At 46.8% G+C, this 25164-nt stretch overlaps 6 protein-coding genes across 6 annotated transcripts; 2 read left to right on the top strand and 4 right to left on the bottom strand.

Moving 5' to 3' along the window:
• Window position 1: 1 nt before the first annotated feature.
• On the bottom strand, window positions 2–360 carry EV420DRAFT_1643497 (uncharacterized protein; the record flags this gene model as incomplete). Its single annotated transcript, XM_060477523.1, has 3 exons — window positions 2–118; window positions 165–286; window positions 333–360. The coding sequence occupies 3 exons, from the start codon at window positions 358–360 to the stop codon at window positions 2–4; spliced, it is 267 nt and encodes an 88-aa protein (XP_060329937.1).
• Window positions 361–393: 33 nt separating this feature from the next.
• On the top strand, window positions 394–1153 carry EV420DRAFT_470670 (ERV/ALR sulfhydryl oxidase domain-containing protein). Its single transcript, XM_060482258.1, has one exon. It carries the CDS (start codon window positions 428–430, stop codon window positions 944–946), a length of 519 nt encoding a protein of 172 aa, XP_060329936.1. The 5' UTR covers window positions 394–427; the 3' UTR covers window positions 947–1153.
• EV420DRAFT_1546671 (uncharacterized protein) lies at window positions 952–1725 on the bottom strand (the record flags this gene model as incomplete). The annotated part of the gene is made up of 2 exons (XM_060473309.1): window positions 952–1437; window positions 1531–1725. 2 exons carry the CDS (start codon window positions 1723–1725, stop codon window positions 997–999), a joined length of 636 nt encoding a protein of 211 aa, XP_060329935.1. The 3' UTR covers window positions 952–996.
• Window positions 1726–1833: 108 nt separating this feature from the next.
• On the bottom strand, window positions 1834–2706 carry EV420DRAFT_1271047 (uncharacterized protein; the record flags this gene model as incomplete). Its single annotated transcript, XM_060467616.1, has 5 exons — window positions 1834–1996; window positions 2049–2242; window positions 2292–2320; window positions 2370–2495; window positions 2544–2706. 5 exons carry the CDS (start codon window positions 2704–2706, stop codon window positions 1834–1836), a joined length of 675 nt encoding a protein of 224 aa, XP_060329934.1.
• A 91-nt stretch (window positions 2707–2797) lies between these two features.
• EV420DRAFT_1546668 (RIO1 family-domain-containing protein) lies at window positions 2798–4764 on the top strand. Its single transcript, XM_060473308.1, has one exon. The coding sequence runs from the start codon at window positions 3262–3264 to the stop codon at window positions 4402–4404; it is 1143 nt and encodes a 380-aa protein (XP_060329933.1). The 5' UTR covers window positions 2798–3261; the 3' UTR covers window positions 4405–4764.
• A 27-nt stretch (window positions 4765–4791) lies between these two features.
• Window positions 4792–9064, bottom strand: EV420DRAFT_1748418 (uncharacterized protein; the record flags this gene model as incomplete). Its single annotated transcript, XM_060480244.1, has 16 exons — window positions 4792–5064; window positions 5149–5263; window positions 5332–5452; window positions 5504–5653; window positions 5678–5727; window positions 5890–5972; window positions 6139–6319; window positions 6594–6612; window positions 6835–6937; window positions 7744–7947; window positions 7996–8033; window positions 8133–8244; window positions 8390–8494; window positions 8745–8791; window positions 8840–8919; window positions 8967–9064. 16 exons carry the CDS (start codon window positions 9062–9064, stop codon window positions 4984–4986), a joined length of 1587 nt encoding a protein of 528 aa, XP_060329932.1. The 3' UTR covers window positions 4792–4983.
• Window positions 9065–25164: the final 16100 nt, after the last annotated feature.

The raw sequence follows: 25164 nt of genomic DNA, 5'->3' as shown, positions 1-25164 counted from the left end.
ACTACGAGCGCTGTATGAGGCCAACGCCAACGGGCAAACCCTCCTCCTTTGCCGCCTCTTGGACCTTTGCGGCGCCCTGACGAGTAGCTTCGGCAGCGATGGCAGCAGTACGTGCAGCCTTGTCGAGCATTAGCCAGGCGACAGAGGCAACAGATGAAGCTCACCTCTTTGTCACCATGTAGACACTCGAGGTAATCAGCGGATTGAGCGGCACATTGCTGGGGAACATCTGCTTGAGAGTAGCATTTGGAAAACTCTTGCCAATAGACAAAGCAGCGAGGTCGAGCTAGACGAGGTGAGCAGCAGAAGTAATGAACAGACGACGGGCTCACATCCTGTCCAGCTGAATCCAGACGACATCGTAGTCACGGTCAGAGCCGAATTACACAGCCACAGACAAAGGTCCTTTTTCGCCTTACCAACCAACATGGGATCGCCTTCACAGAACGATGGCTCCCTTCCACCAGGCATGGTAATAGGCCCAGATGGCAAGCCCTGCAGAGTCTGTAGCAGTGGCGCTGCGTTTCGAGCCTGGAGACCGCCCACGACAGCAACAAAAACCGCGTCATCGACGGCGGCTGCAGCTGCGACAGTGCCAGTGACACCACCAACCGAATGTCCTCCCGACGTCGAGCAGCTTGGTCGCGCGACGTGGACGTTCCTCCATGTCACAGCCGCCTACTATCCCGACCGTCCGACGCCCAACCAGCGCGCCAATATGCTCACGCTACTCAGAGCACTCCCAGTGCTGTACCCGTGCTTCTACTGCGCCAGTGATTTTGGGAAGAACATAGAGGCACATCCACCAGACGTTAGCAGCAGGGCAGGATTGAGTCGGTGGTTGTGTGAGAGACACAACGAGGTCAACTTGAAGCTCGGAAAGCCACAGTTTGATTGTTCATTAGAAAAGACGGACGAGAGATGGAAAGACGGTGCCTGTGACTAGAACGTCTGTATATTTTACAAATATAATTTCTACAATGCTGCAACACGAAACTACGATGAGCGAGAAAAGAAAAAACGACCAAAGAACGATCGTGACAGAGCATTATCCTGCTCCTCCTCACTTGCACCAATTACCCGTCCTCGTCCATCCGTGACAAACGGCGGTCGCCCATTTTCTGTGCTAGACTGCCCGCCATCTGCTGTCGAGTCCACCGAATCTTCTGTGTCGTCGGGAGTCTCGTCGTCAACGTCGATACCCAAGTCCATGCCGCTACCTATTCCCGCAGACCAAGTAACAGCTGTCTCAACAGGCCTAAACATAAACCCAGAAGGCGGAACTGCATCTCGACCTAAATCGTCATCTTCATCGTCTTCAGTGCTCCAACCACTTTCCGAGCCGCTGTCACTAACGTCCTCTAGTGGAGGCATAGAGTCGTCGCTGTCATGTGTATCTCTCCTCTCGCCTTCTCTTGTACGATTCCATGGGATGAGCTTGAAATAATTGGTTCAAGGTTCGGCATAGTCTCGTCCTATCCACGCTAGTCATTTAGTTCACGCCCATTCATGCTAGCAGTCACTGCTTACTGAAACAGGTGGTCGTCGCGTCTGAGACCCAACAGGACGCACAGGACGGAGTAAGTCAATGTGATGCGATACGGCCTCTGCCGGAGGAAAAGGGACCGGCGCATCGTTACTATCAAATCCCAATCGCCGCAACTCTGCTCGCATAGCATCAAGCGTGCCTTCAAACGTTCCCATGTCGTTAAAATGATTGTCCATGGTGTCCATGAGCAATCCAATCATTTCAACAGGGTCCGAATAGTTTCCAGGGAACGAAAAAACAGGTCTCGCCCGACGCCGTGAATAAATCTGTGATTTGTTGAATATCTAGTCAGATGAGCGAACGACGTGACGCACCCTCATACACATATCAACACCCTGCGTGAAAACGTGAGGAGTCCCGTCCTCGTTCAAATGTTGGTAAAAGCAATCCTTGCCAAAGGGACAAAATGGGTTGGTAGCATCTTCCATCTTGGATGCTTGGAAATACCTGAATAGGAGTTGATGAATCCGGATCGGCGAGATACCATGGCGGTACACACCTGCAAGGTACCCTGGCCATGCTCTCCTTGTACGAAATTATGATCTTCTCCTTTCTGGGATCTTCATTCTTGTAAAAGATGGATGAGGGCGTGATGTATGCGGAAGGAGCACGACACATTGGGCATTGCTTGGTGACTTTGGATGGGCCCGGATCTCTATTCTGCTTGGATGAATCTCGCCATTGCTTGATACACTGCAAGGAGGCGTCAGTATTCAGTGGCAAGGTGAAGAGTTTGACGCACTGAAATACAAAAGACGTGACTGCAACCCACTGGAACGGTCTCAGCAATGGACAAGTGAAAGAAAACACGACGACGCACTGAGAAGGCCATAGGTAACAGGTTGTTCAAAACAAATGGAACAGGGCTCGTCCTCGTCCTCTAAGCCAGGACTACGAGGTCTTGCAGTGTGCTTGAACCAACATTTGTCGCCTCTCTTGCAAAAACCTAGAGAGTAGGTCAGAAAGATGAACCTAGACGGTGATAATGACGCACCCTGAGCATAGAAACGACAAGTCTTTGCTTGGTCGTAGGGCGTCAAGCTTCGAGTATTTGGCTCGTCATGAAGAAACTTGCACTTGTTGCCTGCAAAGCAGCCTCTCGGTTCCTTGTAGTACTTGCAGATTCCGCGAGACTTTGAGGTAACCGGGCGATCCATGAAGGCATTTGCCAAGCCCTTAATCGTGACTTAAGAAGCTGGATGACTAAGCGCACAGCCGCAGTGAATATTCATTTAATTTTCTCTTTCATGACTGACTTTGAAGATGGCCAGTTCGACGACGCTCCCGACGACGAGTACGGTCGTATCGACGATGAAGAGCTTGTCGACTTGACTTCAGATGACGACTTGGATGATTCTGATGAGTATGAAGAGTATGATCATGTCCGAGTCGAGGACGAAGACTGGGAGGTTGCAGAGAAAGGTATATAGACTTGATTAACTCTCAAGGATTGCTTACATGGCCTGTTAGATTTTACAAAACAGTACAATCGTCTAAGGCAACACCTTGCAGTTCGGTCGGGATCCGCAACGACGACATCTACGACGACCAGGCCTGCAGGCGGCAAAGGGAGCAATGTTGCTGTTCTCCCGGCTGTCAATCACCCTTCTCAGTCGACGGCAGTTCGCAAGGCAACGACGACGGTTTCGAAGGACCAAACAGCCTCGCAACTGGCCCTGCTCTCTTCAAAGTATGGCTCACGAATCGCTAATATGGACCATAGTCTGGGTGTGGGTGTGAACAGAAAAGGCGCATCTGCCCACGCGAACCTCAAAGATAAAGCTGATCGTGCGACGACGGAGCAGGTGCTGGATGCACGGACGCGTGTCGTGTTGCTGAAGATGGTGGGCCGGGGCGTGGTCGCAGAAATCAACGGCTGCGTGAGCACAGGAAAGGAAGCCAATGTCTATCACGGTGTTGCCCATGAACCCGTCGAGCGTGAACTCGCCCTCAAGATCTACAAAACATCTATTCTCATCTTCAAGGACCGCGACCGGTATGTCGCTGGGGAGCATCGTTTCCGGAGGGGCTACGCTCGGCACAACCCACGGAAGATGGTCCGTATGTGGGCAGAGAAGGAGATGCGCAATTTGAAGAGGCTGAGGGCGGCCGGGGTCAGGTGTCCTGAGCCAGTCGAGGTCCGGGAGAACGTACTGGTCATGGACTTTTTGGGTGAAGCTTCACAAGCGAGTCCACGACTGAAGGACGCAGAGTCGGATGCGTGGGATGACCTCTATGTCGAGCTAATGCTCACGGTCAGAACGATCTACCACCAATGTCGCCTGGTGCATGCCGATCTATCAGAGTACAACTTACTACTGCACCAAGATCATATCTGGATTATCGATGTTGGGCAGAGCGTCGAGCACGACCATCCGAGTGCGTTTGATTTTCTGCGGAGTGATCTGAGCAACGTTGAAGTGTTTTTCGGGAGGCGAGGGGTGACCGTGCTGGGGCTGAGGAGGTCTTTTGGGTGGGTGACTAACGAGGAGGAAAATGAGGAGACGCTGAGGAAACTGATGAGTGAGCCGGAGGAGAAGGATCTCGATGATGGCGCCTTCAAGCACACGTATATCCCGCGGAGATTGGATGATGTGTATGATCCAGAGCGGGATATTGAGGAGGGGCGGGTGCGGGAGGCGGTAGCAGCTGCGCCGGGTGACGACGAGCAGGTGGCAGATGACGACGAGGGATCAGTGGGTGACAACCCGGAGGATATTGATCGGGAAAAGCGCCCTCGGGGCCATAGGCACGAAGACCGCGACGCAAAAAAGGAGCGCAAAAAAGCTGTCAAGGCAGAGGCCCGGGAAAGACGCGTTCAGAAAAAGGAGCGTAAGAAAGCAGCGGGCCATTGACATCCATTAGTGGAAGAGCATACTATTATCTGCTGCATTTCCACTTCCTGTAATACCTGCAAAAATATGCTATGGCATCAGGAAAAAGGTTTTTGCTACGTAGCACTGACTATGAGTGTCTTTATTGGACAGAAGATGATATTTTGTGTGATGCACTGTGAATAATGCTGTAACCGTGTGTTTTTGACTTATTCCAGGTGTATAACAAAGAAAGTGGATGATATTCTATGATTGCTTTGTTAATGTAGTATGTGACGTCTGAAATAGGCATTTGTTGAGGTATCCTATCGGGCCGGCACTTCCACATGAGGACGACGCCAGTAAATATGTACATACAGTAGTTACGTGGCATTTTTCTTAATTGAACTTCACTTCTTGCGCCCATCTCGTGATCGTTTAGCGCCCATCAAGCACCTGTTTGATGTCTATTCAGTGCTTCTCAACCTTAATTCCTCAATAGGTTATGGGCCCCGAGCTCCTCTGACCTTAAATTGATATATCTGTGCTGCTATCTGTGTTTCACCCCCAAACTCTCATTCTCTTTCTTCCGCTCTTTTCTTCCACTTCCACTTCATTCATTCATATCCCTGCTTCAATCATGGTCTTATCTGGTGTCTCCTCCCTGATCTCTTCTGTCCTCAAGCTCTGAGAGGCCATCAACTATGCACAATGGAAGAAGGAGATCTTGATGGTTTTCATGATGAACAAGACCTTTGGCATCATCAGTAGGGCTGCACACCATACCGTATACGGTATATGGCCGTAAGGTCCTGGTCCTAGTTGGTAATGGAAGTTACCGTATACCATACCGTAAAACATAATCTGAAAGCCTTTTGGTGTCGGTACGGATATCTTACAGCTGTCCACGGCCGTTTACGACTGTCAATAAATAAAATGTGTCTATTTAATTGTACTTTAGCTCATTACTCGTTTAAAGTCTTACCAATAGCCGCACGCTCGTGCCAGAGACGATATTTCATATCCTCTGACTCACTCTCAATGGAGAAGTCGCCATCGTCTGGATTGGAATTGATGTTATTCATTCCAGCTGAGGAAAATGAGCAGGAGTGATATAAACTGTATGAGCAATGATACTCACCACTCCGCTTGTTTTTCTTCCCATTCTTCTTATCCTTCTTGCAACAGCGGCAAGAATTAGTAGGTACAGCAGGCTGTCCATCTTCGTCGCAGTTTTCAGCATCGATGTGTTCCTTCATACGGCCTCCAGTGTTTGATCTATGGGAGCGACCTGTTAAGAAGGTTCAGTACTTACGAAAAAGGAAGAAACGAGTCAGGAGAGAAGAGAACATGTCGGCAGGTAGTCTGGATCATTCCATATGGTGTGATTTGTTCAGCCGTATTATGCTGTTAGATGGCCATATCCAAAGTCCTGTGATGGTGACGGAAGAACTGTATACTGTTCTGTACAAGATCTCATGTTGGTGTCTTCGGCTTCAGGCCGTATACCATATTGCGGTTACTGACATCCATATAATACAGTTACGGCATGCAGCCCTAATCATCAGTGGCAAAATCTCCAAGCCCAAGGACCCAGAAGAGGCCAAGTCCTGGGAGGAGAAGGATGAAGAAGGTCTCGCAATCATGTACTCCACCATTCACAGCGACTACCACTACATCACCGATGGTATCAATTCAGGCTGTGCACTTTGGGTTGCTCTAGAGAATGCATTCAAGAAGAGCCAGTTCACTACTCGTGTTGAGTATGTGTCCCACCTCTTTGGTGCTGTCCATGATCCCTCCAAGCCTGTCGACATCTACATCTGCACCATTCTTGATGCTGCTACCACTCTCAAGGCCATGAATCATGAAATCCCTGACTTCCTTATCTGAGATACCATCATCCACAATCTTGACTCTTCCTTTGATGTTGCTCACACTGCTCTTCTCACTTCCACTTCAGAACCATCACTCGAGAATATCAAGGCATTATTGATGGCAAGTGAAGTGACTGTCAAAAGTGGGGGAGTATCAAGCATCCAGGTCAAACAGGAAGAGAGAGAGTCTGCCTTTGCCATTTGCTCTGCAAGGAACCAAGCAGACAATGGCAATGGTCATGGTGTTCGGTCTCAGAGAGTATGGCTTATCTGGTCGCTCATCCTGTCCATCAGCTTCTCATGGTTCATCTGGTGTAATCGACAATTGTGGTTATTGCTGGTGTGATCCCTCACATGACAACCATTGTCATCGCTGTGGTTGGACCAGTCATATTGCTGTCATGTGTATTGTAGACATGCCTCAGGAGATCAAGGATTGGGTTTTAGGCCATCCTGGGAAGGAGCGTTTGGAACATTCCCATCATGTCTATGAAAGCTCATCATATGTCCATTCTGACTGTCATGACTTTTGCTCACATTCCAATTTTCCACCCCACTTCTCCCACTCATGATCATCTCCTTCTTCAATGCTCACTTTCACTCTTTGACCATCTCAGTCCGCAATCAGATTTGGATGAGGTTTTCAATTGCATGGACACCTTTGAAGATTCTAATGGAAGCTTCATTGGAGCTGGATGCTATCAGGATTTGGGGTATGAGCAATGGCCTGGGGATAATGCCAATTCAGACGTTGAGTCCTTGGTGGATGGTTCCAACTGAGTGCCATGATTCTGGTTGAGGGGGAGTTATATTCTTGTATGTTTTATTTGCTCTACTTTCTTTTGTCCTCCGTGTCAGTGAGAGGGAGTGTTGAGGCATCCTATCAGGCTGGCACTTCCAAATGAGGATGATGCCAGTAAATATGTACATACAGTAGTTACGTGGCATTTTTCTTAATTGTAGTGTTGCCACTGCTCGGCTAAACTCAGCTCCGGTCAGCTTTTCCCAGATTATGCCCTTATATAGCTTTTAGCTGGGCCAAGCTGTGTATGAATTTGTCAGCTCAGCTCAGCTTCCACTCGGCTTCCACTAAGCACTGTGCTTGATACCAAAATAAGTAACAAAAATGTAAATTTTAATTTGCAGTGCAGAGCTGCTCAATAAAAGCGGTTACATCCTCTGGTACTCTATCCTGCTCCACAAGTAAAGCTTCTAAAGCCATAACTTCAGCCTTCTTAGATGTTCCTTCTGTAAAGTTAAGAAATTGACCCCGTTTGAAAGCAAACTTCAACATCTGAAGAGCTTCCATCAACTCAGGTGATAGCTGGTTCCATCGTACCGTAGCGGTTTCCTTTCCTGAGGAAAAGACACGTTCACAAGGTACTGATGTTCCCTGAATTGGGAGGATGTCCATAGCCATCACAAATATCGTTGGGTAAATAAGTTGATTATCCTGGAACTGATGAGCAATGAGATGCTGAAGAACCTCAACATACAAGCTTACCTGCCAATATTTCACAATATTGTGACTAGTCTTGACATCGGATAAGTAGGCATCAACTTCAGCCTCGAGACTTTGCGGATGCATTGTGATATCAAAGAGATTGTCACCAAGTAGATCATCTGCCCAGTGACTTCCATGTGGATCTGATATTTGTGACTGTGCAGGTGTTGATGGGATTGAGGTTAAAGACTGGTACTCTCGAAGCTACGCAGTACATATTAGAAAAAGGAACAAGGAGTGCTCAAGACAAACCTTGTGTAAAAATAATTGCCGAGCCTCATCCTCCTCTGCTGGCATGTAATGACTGAACCATCATAGTTTTGCATTAGGGTTGAGGACTGAAGTGATATAATCAGTATATCACAAAGGAGCTTGCCATGTTAACATACTTGTTGCTAGTATATATGCTGGAACAATATCCAGTCGCTCAATGTAGGTCTCAAGTTTGATGAGTCCATCATCAAGGGCTGACGCTGCTGGGGGGAAGGTCTCCTTCATATTCTGCCAGATTTGTATCATACATCAGAAACTTGGAATTGCCAATGAGAGAGTCGGAGTCTTGTCAGCTGATAACTTTTGTTGAAATGCATGTGGCACCTAGCAAGGCAATTAACAAGAGTTATGCTGAGAAAAGATGTGTACGTACTGCCAAAATCTGATGGATAATGTCCAATGCTTTCCATTCCTCTTCGGAGAGTTGATACCTACGAAGATCAGCGAAATCCCTTTTATCCAAGAATACTTCAATTTCCTAATGATTGATAAGCGATGAGCATAATACAAATATAGTCTCTTACCTCCCAGAGTTCAATTGCATGCTCAATCATTATATCAGTTGATGACCACTGAATATCAACATCAAGAACTAGTTGAAGCACTTTTTTATCAAGTGTCTTGAGAACTGACAAAAAACTGTGTCGGCGGAGTGATGATCCCTGAATCTACTCCAATAAGTTCAATTTTATCCAAGACAAAAGGATGCTCAATCTCACTGCACGTACAAGAGCCCTAACAGCAGCTATGGGATCTTGGGTGATGTCCATGCTCTCTGAAATGCAGATAAAGATCATCCTTAACATTCTGAACACATACATACCTTCCAGAAGAACAGCATTCAAGGCTGTAATAGCAGATGTAACTGCCTTTGCAGCAAGATTCACGATATGGGCAAAACATCTAGAGTCGAGTCAACATAAGATATTATGAGATTTAAAATTATTTACCTTATTCGCTTCTCAACAGCACAGAAACGAAATCCACAGTGCAGCAAATCTTGTTCTAGAAAAATCGTAAATGTCCCATTATTAGCTGCATTATCCATCGTAATCCAACCAAGCTATAGAGAGTCAATGCTTAGATGTTCTGGCATAACAGTTTTCCTACCTTCAATCGGTGCTTGCGATCTTTACTTGTAATCCCAACACGATTAGTGATGTAGAGAACAGCCACAGCGAGATGTTCACCCTCATGGCGACCAGGAACACAATGATACCCGATAAGGTCAGAACATAGATGAACAGTAGTATGGCCATCAGCATCAACACCAACAGGCTCCATCCAGTGTGCAGTGACAGCCATGTAGTTCACTAAGTTAAGGTCACTAGAGAGATCCATGGTAAGGGAGATGCTACCCATAGAGTGCTGAAGTTGCTGGAGAATTAAAATCACGATGAAACAGAGAAAATGAAGACTTGCCTTCATTTCTCCCTTGAGGGTTTGAATATACCTCTCCCATGTCTCAATAACCTGGGCCCATATAAATGTACAGTGCGGAATATCTGTATCATTTAGTTCATCATGAAGCATGAGAAATATTCGGTGGAGTTGTGGGCACTCGATAACATTGATTGACTTAGAAAAAGTCAGTATGTGTTATATAGCCATGCGATAAAATTACATACCTGATCATCAGCAATAATCCATTCAATGATAGCATCGATAAATGCATCATGAGAGAATTCGGATATAGATGAAGGGTCGCTACATGAGGTATCTGAGGGTGTTGTCATACCGTTTGCTTTCCGAAACTCCTCAGCGGCTTTTGTCCCATTGCCCTTGATCAAAGTGCCAAGCCTGTCGCAAGCCGTAACCCATAATTTGAGGTGTTCTCTTATGAGATGATGGCGAAGACTTGTTGTCCCTGTACACATAGAAACCCGACTTCCACTCAACCCAACAAACCACAGCCTGGAAACCTATGGATTCCGATTCCCAGTTTCTATTTCATATTCCATATCATATTCCTTTTTATATTTCACTTCTCCATTACAATTTATCAATAGCCCGACATCGGTAGCGAACATGTCATTGGACCCCATCAGCTACTGACCAGTAGAATACATCCTCTGACAACCCTAGAATGTAGACCACTCTGAGTAGGAACTAGATCGGACTCCTAACTAGTATATAAGCCCTAGAACTACACTGTAGATACTCAGTTCGAATATCAACTTGGTTCAGCCCAATCTCTCTCTCTGACTCTTTAAGTCACACTCTCGTTCTCCAGTCCGTGGAACTCCAATCCATTGGACTTATCTCTTACCTCATCTCTGCCACTCCGCGGACTTCCATCCATATCCATCTTAGGGCTTCAGCTCAGGGGTGATGTTGCTAATAGCTTCACCTATGCCCGACGCATCCCGTGGCATTCCGCTATGTGCACTTACTGCTGCAATCCTATTGGCATGATCCTAACAGTATATTCGAACTCAAACCCTTGAGTCGAAATTTTCTTCCTAACCATGTCTTCTACTTTCACTGTTCCTCCAGAAACCAGCTGCAACTCCATGGTCAACAACTGAACCTATACCATGGACGATATCCCTGCCTCTGCTTCAAAAGAGGGTCCCCTTCTCTTCGGATCAGATTCCTCCCCTCACCAACAATCCTGTAGGGAAACCTACCTTCACAGTGGCTTCACTGCTCGCCAATCTGACTCTAACCGATCGCCTAACTCCTTCCTAGCCCAGCAATCAGAATCCAATGGCTGGGGTGAGTATCGAAGTGACCCCCTGTGGAATCCAACTATGTCTCTGTTCGATGATATCCAAGGTCGCAATGACGATGATGACCAAGGTTTGGAAGACAGGGAATTTCCCCCTCATATGCCAATGAATGGCTGCAGACACCCATCAGGAAACCCTGGTGATGACCCACCCAATCCTGGTGGTCCTGGTGGTCCCGGAGGTCCCAGTGGTCCCGGTGGTCCTGGAGGAGGACCTAACAACAATCCTGGTAACAATCCTAATCCTCCCAATAATGACGCCCAGATCCTCATTCAACTCACGAATGTCCTCCGCAGCATCTCCGATGCTGTCAATGGCAATCAACAACATGCTGTATGCACCAAGGTCAAGGAACCAGATACCTTCGATGGTTCAGACTCCCAAAAACTCAAAGCCTTCATTGTCTCTCTCCAGTTAAACTTCAATGACCGTCCCAACGTGTTCCGATCGGACATGGCCAAAGTCAACTATGCCATCTCCTTCCTTTCCGGTGTTGCACTCGACTGGTTCGAACCGGATATCCTCCACCTGAATCACCACAACCCTCCTGCCTGGGCATACTCCTATGCTGCCTTCCTTTCAGAACTCCAAACCAACTTTGGCCCCTTCGATGCCGTTGGAGATGCCGAAGATGAACTCGAAAACCTTCGGATGCATGACAGAGACCGCATCATGAAGTATATTGTCAAATTTAATCAGTATGCTGCCATTATTGGCTACGGTGACAACTCCCTTCATCACGCCTTCTATCGTGGTCTTTGCTCCCACATCAAGGATGATATGGCTCACCACAGGAAACCCGATAACCTCCGTGACATGCAGAATCTCACTCAAGAGCTCGACGCTCACTACTGGACTCAGAAAGCTGAAATCTCCCGAGAAAATCGCAGTAACCCATCTTCCTCTTCCAGCAACGGCAACAAGGCGAAGGGTTCTAACTCTTCATCTCCCAACTCCAACTCTGCGAGCCAAAAGTCCTCCCATTTGGGCTCCACGGGATCATCTTCATCTTCCTCCAACAACACTTCTTCCTGTTCCAACCCTAAGCCCTACACTGACAAGCTAGGCAAAGATGGCTGTCTTACTCAAGAAGAAAAGGACTGCCGTCAGAAGAATAACCTCTGCATGTTTTGTGGAGGTAAGCACAAAACTGAGGACTGTAACAAGCGCAAGGCCACGGCCTCCACTCAGGATCATGCCACTGCTGTGTCTTCTACTCCTGAACCCTCTGCCTCTATTGAACCGGTTCTCTCAGAATCGGAAAACTAGAGAGCAACCCTGTATCCTCCGCACTAGGACAGGGTTGCATTGACTGTCACAGTGCACTGGAGATCATAACCCTCAATGCTGCTGCTCTTTCCAATCATTCCCTAACTGTCTCCCTCTCCTCTGAAGTCGGCTCTGGATCGGAGTCCGACGGTTCACCCATTTCTACTATCCTTCGTTTTCTTGCACTCGTTGATTCTGGCTCTAGCCACTGCTTTGTTGATTTGAAGTATGTTGAGGACCACAATCTCCTTACCAAATCCATTCCCCCTGTCCAACTTCAGCTTCTTGACAGCTCTGTCGGATCTCGGATCTCACAATCTATGTCCCTTCCAATCCGTTTCCCTTCCGGAGACATCCTTCCTATTGACTTCTATGTCACTCGTCTAGATTCATCTTGTAATGTCGTTCTGGGATACAACTGGCTCTCCCGCTACAATCCGTTGATTGACTGGGTAAAGCACAGTATCACTTTCTGTTCACCATTATCGGTTGTTTCTTCTTCAAGTGCTTCCATGGCTGCTGACACACATGTGCCAGTCTGCTTGGACTCTTCCAGTCCAATCCAACCATCACCATCTTCCACTCCAAAATCGAGATCGCGATGGGCCCTGCCGCCTTATGAACCTATCTATTCCTACCCTACCATTCCTTCCTTTGGTGCTTCAGCCGCCCCCAAGATATCTATTATTTTGGCTGCCGCTTTTTCCTGAGCTTTTGCAGAAGAAGGGGTCCAGCAGTTCACATTACAACCTTCTATGCCTAGTGTTAGTGGCAAGTCTACCTCCGTGGCCTCCACTGACTTATCCGATGTCCCACCAGAGTACCATGAATTTGCTGATGTATTCAGTGATTCCCTTTCTGAAAAACTCCCCAAGCATCGCCCCTACGACCTCAAGATCAATATTGAGGAAGGCTCCACCCCTCCACTTGGACCCATCTATTCCCTTTCTGAATCTCAACTAAAAGCCTTATGCGAGTTTATTGACAATAACGTCCGTAATGGTTTCATCACTCCTTCCTGCTCTCTGCACAGTGATGAGCCACCAGGCTCTGTACACTCAGAATTCATGGATTTTACCAGATATTTAATTCCCCAGCCACCACACAAACCTACTGTTTCAATCCCAGCAATATTGCTTAATGCCGCCAATTATCCTTCCCCACTTGTACCCCACATCAATTATGTGCCCCTTTCATTAATTCTGCCAGTCTTCTTTCATTAATTTCACCAGGCACCTGATTGTCGATCTCACGGATTTAGAATCCCATCTGATTGCCTAGCACAGCCGCAATTCTGCAGCACAGCCACAATTCCGCAGCTCAAATAGCAATTCCGTGGCATTAGCTCTAATGCCGTGACCTTTCCTCAGTCTTTACTAAGGCTATTATACCACCAAGAGACTGCCGCAAGCATCTACTTCAGTACACTTGCTTCAATGTACTTTGCCGCAGCAACACAGCAGCTCAAAATTCCGGAGATCAGTGGCATTCTTGCTAATCACTTCATCTATATGCGGTAAAGCCATATGGGTGCTGTTACTTTCGAACCACAGTACACAGTAAAACCATGTGGGTGCTGTTACTTTAGAACATTGGGAACATGTGTTTGGTATCATTTCTTACCAATCTATGTACTATGGACTTACTAAGGATTCGCTTCAAGTATTCTAAATTTATTCCGGACTCGTAGTATAAAAGCTAGTATACACCACGGAAAATAGGGAGTGGTGAGACACAAGTTACTGGACACTAGCCATCATTCATGTTATCGACCACCATTATTGCTTGTACTCGCTAGGAGATAGACAATAACAACATAGTCACTCCAAGTTATACTCTCTGTCACGGCTTTTCTTCTAATGGTATTGGTGTACGCTCATATTGCACCAATACACGGAATTTGGTGTCCACAACTCGCTTTTATCTTTTAATCCACCAGCATCATTTCACTTTCACCAGCCAGGATCGTTTTCATCAGTTTTCACCTTCTACGTCGCCATTGTTTTACCCAGCTCAGTTCAGGATCATTACGTCCCCGTGTGGACTCAGATTAGGATCGTTATTGCCACCAGTAGCATCTGTCATGGGATTTCAGTCAACAGCTTCAGTATAGGATCATCACTCATGGTATTTGGTATCTTGCCGTCAGTTTCAGTATAGGATAGTCTCCGTGTAGACTCAGGATTAGTATCAGTTTCGTTTTGCCGTCGTTAACCTCAGTATAATTTCAGTTTCAGTCCAGCCCAGTCCCAGCCATTGTTTTGCTGTCACTAGTTCCCCCTCATATCATCGCCAGTTCGTCTTATCTTCGTTTTACTGCCAGTTTCTCGTTTCTCGACTACAGTCTTCGTCTCTTGCTGTCACGGTATTTGTTATCTTGCCAACAGTATTTCTCTTTGATGGCATTTTCTCTAATTCTGTCAACATAGCCCACGGCTTTTACTAGTTAAATTGCCGCCACTTCATTCACGGTTTGCCGGTATTCCCAGTTATACCGGATTCCATTCCTTCTTGACTATCGAGACCCTTTCCGGCTTACAGCCAATGTTTTCTAGTACTTGATCGTTAAGGGTACTACTTCGCTGACTGAAAAGTCGCAGTGTATACTTGTGTTCTTGAGGAATTCATCGCATGGAGGTGCACCGAAACACTCGCACAACAACAAAGCCTTTATTGCAGCTATGTGCCATTTGCTGTGAACTCCTCTAGAGTTTTGGTTTTTGCCGTTGCCACAGAAGTTTAGGCTCATCAATGGAGCTCCAGTACTGTTTGTCAAGAAGAAAACTGGTGAACTTAGACTCTGTGTAGATTATCATGGCCTTAATAAAATCTCTAAAAAAGACTGTTACCCTTTGCCCCTCATTTCTGACCTCCTCAATTCTGCGCATTCTGCTCGTCTCTACACCAAGCTAGACCTTCGTCATGCCTACCATCTCGTCTGCATAGCCAAGGGTGATGAAGGGAAAACCGCTTTTTGGACCCGCTACGGCTTCTTTGAATGGCGTGTCATGCCATTTGGACTCACCAACGCTCCCGTGGCTTTCCAACGCTTCGTCAATGACATCTTTTCCAATATGCTCGATGTATCTGTCGTCGTATACCTTGATGACATCATTATCTACTCTGATAAGCCTGAGGATCACCAAAAACATGTATGCGAAGTCCTTCGCAGACTCAGGGCTAATGGCCTCTACTGCAAGGGTTCCAAATGTGAATTCCATCGGGACTCTGTCGAATATCTTGGTTACATCCTCTCGTCCAAAGGCTTATGCATGTCTGAAGACAAGGTCAAAGCTATCACTGACTGGCTGGTCCCATGCAAGGTCAAGAATATCCAATCCTTCCTTGGCTTTGCTAATTTCTACCGCCGTTTTATTCATGAGTACAGTGAGATCATCCTGCCCTTAACACGACTCACTTGCAAAGGAACTCTGTGGAAATTCGACGAAGAATGCCTATCCACTTTCAACAAGTTGAAGCAGGCTTTTACTCATGCTCCTATCCTTACCCACTGGCTTCCTGACTGTCAACTGGTTGTGGAAACTGACACATCTGACTATGCTATTGCTGCCATCCTATCCATTTACCTAGAGGATGGTGAGATCCATCCAATCTCCTTCTTGTCCCGGAGCCTCCACGGTGCCAAACTCAACTACAATACGCATGATAAAGAGCTTCTAGCCATCTTTGAAGCCTTCAAATATTGGCGTCATTACCTCAAAGGCTCCGCAGAAGCCGTTGATGTCATTACAGATCACAAGAACCTTGAGTATTTCTCTACTACCAAGGTCCTTACTCAATGTCAAGTGCACTGGTCTGAATTCCTCTCCCAATTCAACCTCATCATTCGGTTCTGACCGGGTAAACTTGGTGGGAAACTGGATGCCCTCACTAGACGATGGGATGTCTACCCTAAAGAGGGGGATAGTCAATATGCTCAAGTCAATCCTCACAATTTCTGACCCGTTTTCACTCAAGAAAGATCAACTCTCTGCTTCACTCCGTGCTACATTCCTTGAAGGCCCTGTCTTACATGCTAGTGCTATCATGGACATCGACAAGCTCCACTCTGATATCAGGAATGCACAGCTGTTGGATTCCGCTGCCACCAAAGGCCTCTGACTCGCATCTTCCTCTTCCAACTCCTCTTGGTGGTCCATGGATGAATCAGAACTACTACATCTTGACAGTCGCATTTATGTCCCAGACTCCAATGATCTCCATCTTTGCGTTCTCCAAAACAATCATGACCACATCTTGGCAGGTCACTTTGGTCAAAATCGGACTCTCGAACTTGTCCGATGGAATTACACTTGGCCACAGATGCATGAATACATTCACCACTACGTTAAATCCTGCACTACCTGTGGATGTAACAAAACACCTAGACACCACCCTTTTGGCTTACTCAAACCTTTGCTGGTCCCAGAATGCCCGTGGGATTCCATTTCTATGGATTTCATTGAACAACTACCGGATTCCAATGGATTCACTGCCATCCTTATAGTCGTTGACCGCACAAGTAAGCAAGCAATTTTCATCCCTACTCATGACACCATCAACTCCAAGGAGCTTGCCTGGTTATTCGTTAACCATGTGTTCACTAAGCATGGTGTTCTGAACCATATAACATCTGACCGTGGCTCCGAATTTGTCTCCCAGTTCACTCATGCTCTTGCCAAAGCTTTGGATATGGAGCTTCACTTCACTTCTGGATATCACCTGGAGGCCGATGGACAAACTGAATGCGCTAACCAAACTCTAGAACAGTACATCTGTATCTACTGCTCCTACCAACAAGACAAGTGGGATATCTTACTCCCCATTGCTGAGTTTGCTTACAACAATGCTCCCAACACTTCCACCGGAATCTCCCCATTCTTTGCTAACAAAGGCTATCATCCCAATATCACTGTGCATTCTGAACGCAACATTGCCTCTGCTCAGGCCCATGACTTCATCGTTAACCTCGACGAGCTCCACCAATTCCTTTGAGATGAAATCACTTATGCTCAGTCCCGTTACAAATTCCAAGCAGACAAGCGATGGTCCCCAGCTCCTGACTTCAAGGTAGGCGACAAAGTCTACCTCAGTTCCAAACATATCAGGACTACTCACCCTAATGCGACATTTGCCAAGAAATTCCTAGGACCGTTCGAAATCATTGCTCAGCCTGGATCCCATTCCTTCACTCTCAAACTCCCATCAGACCTCCACTCCATCCACCCCATGTTCCATGTCTCCCAACTTGAACCCATGGAGACCAATACTATCCCTAACCATACCCAACCTCCTCCACCTCCAGTTGAAGTCGACGGTGAAGAACAGTACGAGATATCTCAAATCCTCGACTCTAAACTCGACCGTCGGTTCCACTGTCCACTCCTATACCGAGTCCAATGGTTGGGTTATGAAGGTACCAATGAAGAGTTTGCCTGGATCCCCACTACAGAATTCTCTGTGGATGAATATATCAAAGACTTCCACCAATGTTACCCAGACAAACCAGGACCGCTATCCAAAGTCACCATCCACAAAGTCTCCCTCAAACCCTCGCCCATTGCTTCTTGACCTACTCATAACTTATCGGCTCCCTACAGTCTCCGCTTCTTGAATTTCAAATCAATTCATGGAAAACTATTGCAAATTACCTTCCCAATTGGGAACAGAACCCATTGGATGCCTATTTCTTGCTTCCTTCTCCCTCTTACTCACTCAAGCCTACAAACCAAGATATATGATTATTGCCACTGGGGCCTATGCTATCAAAACCATGTACAACACACAACATCTAAAAAATTATAACAAGTCCAACAGGAGCACCGAGGATTCCACATGCACCAACTCTCCCATCACCACATCCTCATCCACCCTATCTTCCCTTCCACTTCCTTCCTCCTCCTCATCACTCATGACAATAAACTCCAGCTCATCCAGTGCCGGAACTCCGATGGCACCTGTGCCCGGGCACATCTCATCCCTCTTCTTCTCCTTGGGATCCAATTCCCCTTCGGAATCCTCTACCAAAAACTCATCTGCATCATCCAAATACCTCTTCCACAATGCCCACTCAATCCGATAGCCTCTGAGTGCATAGAACTTGTCCCTTGTGTCCAAGAAATGGTCACGACGTTGGATGGCCAATTGAAGACCATCTTTCCTGAGACAGCCATACCAAACTTGCATGTTGGCGACCTTGAAGGGATCTGTGGCGTCGAGGGTTTTGGTACCCATCACATGGGCATTCCACATCTGGGCAACATCCTTGTCAAGTCACATATGCATCACAATCTGTAGGGCCTCCGAGTTCACATTCTTGAGATCCCCAAGCTCAGCCTTAGACGCTGCCCATTCCTCCCTAAACTCCTCATCAACGAAATCCGACGGCCATTCCAGAGCATCACCCTCATGAAAATTGTCGACCAAGTCATCAACATGGCTTCCGAGGAAATCCACCTTTCCCTCTATCCTTTCCAAGCCTTCCTGGAAATCATCCATCTTGTCACAAATTTTTTGTAGGAGGTCGATGACCTCACTGGACCCCACAGATCCTGAACCTTCACCTTGTGGAAACATGCACTTGCTCTTCTTCAATTTGCACTGTTCGCAAGTATGCCCACGGCGAATGAAACATTTTACATCATCCACCTTACAACGTCCACAATGCTCTATGCACCAAGTCAGCAAAATAGTCAGACCCCCCAGGGGAACCTACCATTATCCTTATATTCCTCATCATCTGCCTGCATCTCAGGCTCTGTCTTCAACTTCTTCAACGGCTGCCCTGATGGCCCTGCGACTTCCTCCTCTCCACTCAATACCACTGCACTGGACTTAGCCTTCCTTTTCTTTGAATTCCCTGCAGCCTCCGAATCCATTGCCTTGCCCTTACCCTTCCTATCCTTCCTCTGCTTTACCAACTTTTTCAACACCTTCCCCTTCGGGTCCTTCTCCTGCTCGTCATCTCCGTTGGACCCGCTACCAACCTTGCTCCCCTCGCTCCCATTGCCACCTTCCTTCTCCTTTGCCTGCTCCTTCTCGGCCTCCGCAGCTTTTTGAGCCTCCAAAGCCTTTGCCTTGGCCTCATCTGCTAACTTCTTCTCTATGGTTTTCCTCTCCTCCAAAGCCCTTGCCTCTTCTTCCAATTGCTTTGCCTCCGCCTCTTCCTCTTGTCGCTTCCTCTCCATGGCCTCCCGCTCCTCCTGCTCCTTTTTCACCTTGGCTTCGGCAACCCGCTTCTCCCATGCCAACTTCTTCTCCCGTCTCTCCAACTCCTGGGCCTGTTTCTTCTCCTCCTTCAGCTTTTGCACCTTCCAGGCTTCATGAGCCTCTGTGGCATCCTCCCTCGCTTTTTCCATGGCATCCCACTCATTGAAGAAAACTTCTAGTTCTTCTGGGTGAAGATTGTCAGGTGTCAGGGTGGGCTCATAGGGCTCGGGAGTTACAGACAGACAATATTCAACATGGGAGGACATAGCAAATGTTGACGATTGAGTTAGGGAAAGACACGGAGATGGTGGTGGTTACAGGTCAAGAGTTGAAAACTCACGTGACCCACCAGAAAAAATTCCATGCAGACACACTTGGCCATCAGGATCTGCATCCTTGAGGGCAAGAACGCTAAGAGGGGGATACTGTAATGAGCATGCTGATGGAAGCCCGACTTCCACTCAACCCAACAAACCACAGCCTGGAAACCTATGGATTCCAATTCCCAGTTTCTATTTCATATTCTATTTCATATTCCTTTTTATATTTCACTTCTCCATTACAATTTATCAATAGTCCAACATCGGTAGCGAACATGTCATTGGACCCCATCAGCTACCGACCAGTAGAATACATCCTCTGACAACCCTAGAATGTAGACCACTCTGAGTAGGAACTAGATTGGACTCCTAACTAGTATATAAGCCTTAGAATTACACTGTAGATACTCAGTTCGAATATCAACTTGGTTCAGCCCAATCTCTCCCTCTGACTCTGAAGTCACACACTCATTCTCCAGTCTGTGGAACTCCGATCTGTTGGACTTATCTCCTACCTTGTCTCTGCCACTCCGTGGACTTCTGTCCATATCCATCTTAGGGCTTCAGCTCAGGGGTGACGTTGCTAATAGCTTCGCCTATGCCTGACACATCCTGCAGCATTCCGCTACATGCACTTACTGCCACAATCCTATTGGCATGATCCTAACAATAGTATAAATCCTACCACCTTCAAACTGGTATTCACTGATAGGTAAGTTGGTAGTCCCGACTTATAATCTATGGCTTGCAGAGCTGGAGCTGTAGTTATCTTGTGCTTGAGTGTCCCAAAGGTGTCCTTTTGTGGTTTTCCCCATTCAAACTCGAAATCTTTTCATACTAAGTCTACCAAAGGTCAGGCTATCTTTGAGTAATCTTTTATCTGGATTCTGATGGTGCCACATAACCCTAGGAAGCCTCATACTTTGGTAACAGTTTTTAAGGGTGGCCATGTCAATATCTTGGATACGTGGTTGTCTTCAGGATGGCAGCCTTCCACAGAGCATTTTTGACCCAATATTATCACTCTGGGTCGACATATCTGAGTCTTTTTTGCAGAAAAGATGCCTCTAGCACACTTTATTCTATGCATCACACAATGTACATCATTAGCATGTTCTCACATGAACCTTCTAATGCCTAAATTTCCATCTATGGTGCTTGAATGTCCTTTTTGGTTGAGGTATTGCATTCTGAGTCTGTGTATAGGTAGATCATCGATGAATATGTTAGCTACTTGTGGAATTTCATCCTGCAAAATGAATACCATGCAGTTTTGAAATTCAGCCAGGGAATTAGTATATCCCATGGGCAAGGCCATAATCTATAGCAGTCCTAAGGGAGTGTAGATAGCAGTGAGATCCCGTGATTCTGAGGCTACCTTTCAGACATCAAAACCCCAAAACATGTCAAACATAATATAGCATTGACACCTACCATATGGTTTGATGAAATCATCTGGTTCCAGGATTTGGCCAGCATCTCAGACATCTTGTTTAATGGCTATAAGCCATGTATCAACCTTAAAGTTCCGTTTTTCTTAAGAATGCAGAACCAACAGCTATAATAGGATGACTGGCTTGCTTTGTACACTCCTGCTTCCACTTTGCTTTTGAGGAAGGCTATGACCTTCTCTCTTATGCCTGGTGGGATAGGTATGTTTTTGTATTCCCAGGGCATGTGTGGTACAACCAGCATTATGTAGTCTGAAAAGCATTCTTGACTAAAGGTTCCCCAATCTTTTTCTTCATAAGGCAAGGTTTGGTTGTTAAGTTTAAGAATGTGTTTAAACAGTTTTTCTTCTGCCAGCCATAGAAAGTTGTTCTGGTTGACTTCGAGATCCCATAGTCTTTTGTCTGTTAATCGTTCAGTAGGTACAAACTCAGGTGGTAACACAGGTAATTCGGCCAAGGTGCTTAATGGATCTGAAGGGAGGGTTCGGTGCACCCTAGCTTCTTCTGGAAATGTGATAGACACAGGCTTAACCTTTTTATCTACTTGTTTGTACATGGTAAGGGCACATACTCAGGAGGCTTGTATTTTACTTCATAACACCATGTAATCTTCTTCAGAAACTAAGATGATGTCTTCTTCTTCAAACAGGTAGTCATACAAAGAATAGATATGGTTTTTGTCTTCCTAGGGTTTGGTATTCCAGTGCTCTTGCCACCTGTCTTCACTCTCTTCTTCCGATAATCACCAATTGGCTTGATGATCATGCAACTGACTGGTTTGATGCATAGGTAAAGTTATTCCCATATAAAAAGCTTGGTGCGGAGTTTTCATATTTTTCCTTAAGTTCTCAGCCTTACTTCCAGATTTTGTTACCAACATTCTCAGGGAGAAGAAAAATTGACTGTTAAAGAGGCTATTGTCTGTAGTATATTTAAGTTCATCTCGGTACTGTAATATCTGTTTGGAATGCATGTAATGTCTATCCGGATATTTTCCAGTGGTCATAGGTAATTGGTAGTGGTTAACCATCCATGAAGAATGCATAATGAGTCTGTTTGAATCAAGGCCAGTAAACATAGGTAAAAGTCCATTATTAAAAAAAGTCTGGGTAGAATGTGTATTTGATCTGTCCAGTTCAAGATCAATGATCATAGGTATGGTTCTCAAAAAATATTGTACATGTTTGAGCTTATATTGTGGTGTTGTGAAACTCATAGTATGTCAGGGTTGACTTCCTATTAGAAACATCATTAGTATATGGTTCGCAGAGAATGATATTATCTGAACCTTGCCATTACATTTCATCATCGTAGTAGTGTAGGTCATACTCATCCCTCCAAAAGGAACAGTGTCATCCTTCATTGTTGTAGTAAAGGATGGACTCCACATACCCTTTCTCAAAGAGGCTGCAAATGTCATTGGGTAGAAATGACTGCCCTCCTCTAGCACAGCACACACAGTTGGCCAGCTCTCCTTTGTTAGCCACTAACTCAATCGACTTAGATCGTACTAGGATCCCTACTCGCACTTCGGTAGGAGACGCTCTAGCAAGTCAAAGACGATGCAAGTCGATGGGACAGATAGTCACGAAGGACGGAGTTCGATGTTAGGTAAAATAAACCTTAGCCGAAGCTGGGGTTTAATCCAGCTGAGGCTCTACTTAAATACTCGTTGAGTAAACTAAAAATAGAACGTCCGATCAGAACCGCAGTTCCGCAGTAACATAGTAAGCATGAATGCGTAAGAAAAGGAAAAGAAAAGAATAAACCGTAACATTACCCCCTCTCTAAGACTCATTCGTCCCGAATGAGGTATTGCTGTCCTCCCCACTCTCTGCGGATTCGCTGTAAAAGGATAGAGTATCGTCATCATTGTTGTCATCATCTTCGGAGTCGAAGTCCCAGTTTTCATACACCCGTTGCAGGTTTTCGAGGTCGAGTTTGGAGTCCTCGTCTGGACTATCTTCCACGATTGGTATTCCGTCTGCTTCTTCTTGTGTAACGACTTCTCGTACCGCTATTGATGATGGTGAAGTAGAGTGTCTTGGGTTCGTGCACTCGGAGGAATAGACTGTTTCGATGTCTGTGACACACGGGGTATCCGGGTCATGGTACGCGGTTACAGCGCCCGGTGGTATTTTATCGTCTTTGCCCACCGTTCGTCCATACTTGTTGACCTCCCAGTGAATCCTTTGGAGACGTGCCTCGTACTCGTTTACCAGCTCCTCAGCATTGGCCATGTTTGAACGTTTAACCCAGGAGTTCTCCTCCCTCGGGTAACCCTTCCATTTCACCAGGTACTCGGTTATCGTGCGACGGGTGCGTCCGCGACCAATAACTTTGTCCCGCTGTTCCACGATCTCTTCGATCTCGTATTCTTCTTCGTCTTCGATCAGCTCGGGAGGCGGTCGTTCAGGGCGCGGTTGATTGGGAAAGGCGGGGGCCACGTAGGGCGTTAATAGTGATTCGTTGAAGCGGTTGTGAATTTTCCACTTTACCGGCAGTTTCAACTCGTAGGTGGAAGCTCCTTTTTTTGTAGTGATAGCGAAAGGTCCAACCCAGCGATCCCCGAGTTTCTTAGTTGGCCTAGGGAGGTGAAGGTTGGTCGCGTCGAGCCAGACCTTGTCTCCGACTCGGTATTCCACGGCGGCGCCCTTGTGTTTATCATAAGCCTTTTTCATGGATTCCGCCGCCTTTTCTAACGACTTTTTTGCTTCGCCTTGTGCCTTTTCTATCTCTTCCACGAGCTTTCCCACTGCTGGGACGCTTGTGGCTCGCTGAGGCTTTTTAATGACCTCTCCATCTCTTCCAAAGATGACTCTGTAGGGGGAGTACCCCGTCGCCGAGTGTTGGCGATTGTTGTGAGTGAAGGCCGCTAGTGGTAGCCATTCGCTCCAATCGTCCTGCCTGTCGTTTACGAACATCTTTAAATACTTCTCGATCTCCTGGTTAACCCTCTCCGTTTGCCCGTCGGTCTGTGGGTGATACGCTGTAGAGGGATTTCCCTCGACATGAAGCAGTCGGTAAAATTCCTTCATAAACTTGGATACGAATACGGATCCCCGATCCGAGATTACTTTCTCGGGCATCACACCATAGGGCACATAGACATAGTCTCTTAAGATTTTGGCGAATCCAAGAGAGGTAAGTTCTTCCGTGCAAGCTATGGGGATGATGGCTTTAGAGAAGCGGTCCACGATGACGAGAATAGAGTCGAACCCCTTGGAGGTCGGGAGCTTAGTGATCATATCCACCGAAATATGCGTCCAAGGCCGTGTCGGCACCTCGTTTGGGTGAAGGGGAGCCTTCTTTGGACGGCGGTCAGCCTTGGTTCGTTGGCAAACCTCGCATCCCTTCACGTATGCTTCCACGTCTCTTCGCATGCGGGGCCACCAGTAATCGCGGAGCACCAGTTCTTTGGTCTTTTCGATTCCTGGGTGCCCTGCTGTGACGTGGTCGTGCTTGAGGGCGATGATTTGCCCTCGGAGGTTTCGATCCACCGGCACATAAATATGCCCGTCGTACCACAAAAGGTCCTGCTCGTGGGAAACCCCTTTTTCATGGTTGAGGGAGTCCGAAATGCCTCTGTCCCAATGGCGGGAATCGTGCGTAGCCGCCTTGATTTTCTCGTGCAAGTCCTCCGTGGTTGGCATTACTAGGGCCCTAAAGTGTTCCGCTTTGAGGACCACAACGTCCCGATTGTCCTCCTTCCCTTGGTCGTGATCTGCTCTTCTTGATAGGAGGTCGGCCTTACGGTTTTGAGCCCCGGGTTTATGATGTAGACTGAACTGGTACTCCGCCAACTCCGTTACCCAACGGGCTTGTCGTCGGTTGAGTTTCTGGGGCTTGCGGAAGTACTGGAGGTTTGAATGATCAGTCCAGATCTCGAAATCCTCTCGGGCCCCCATGAGGTACTGACGCCATTCTTCGAGGGCGATCATAATTGCGAGAAGCTCCTTGTCGTAAATCTCGTAATTGCGCTCTGTGACTGAAAGAGCCTTGGACAGAAATGCGACTGGCCGCCATTTCTCATCCTGCCATTGCGAAAGCACGGCTCCCACCGCTCCCTCGCTCGAGTCTGCTTCTACTCGGAACCGTCCTTGGTCGAGGGGGATGGCCAGTACTACGTCTTCACGGAACAACTCCTTGAGTTTTTCAAATGCTTTT

The sequence above is a fragment of the Desarmillaria tabescens genome, assembly GCF_030435595.1.
Source record: "Desarmillaria tabescens strain CCBAS 213 chromosome Unknown EV420scaffold_20, whole genome shotgun sequence".
Classification (NCBI taxonomy): domain Eukaryota; kingdom Fungi; phylum Basidiomycota; class Agaricomycetes; order Agaricales; family Physalacriaceae; genus Desarmillaria; species Desarmillaria tabescens.
This window is presented reverse-complemented; position numbering and strand designations above follow the sequence as displayed.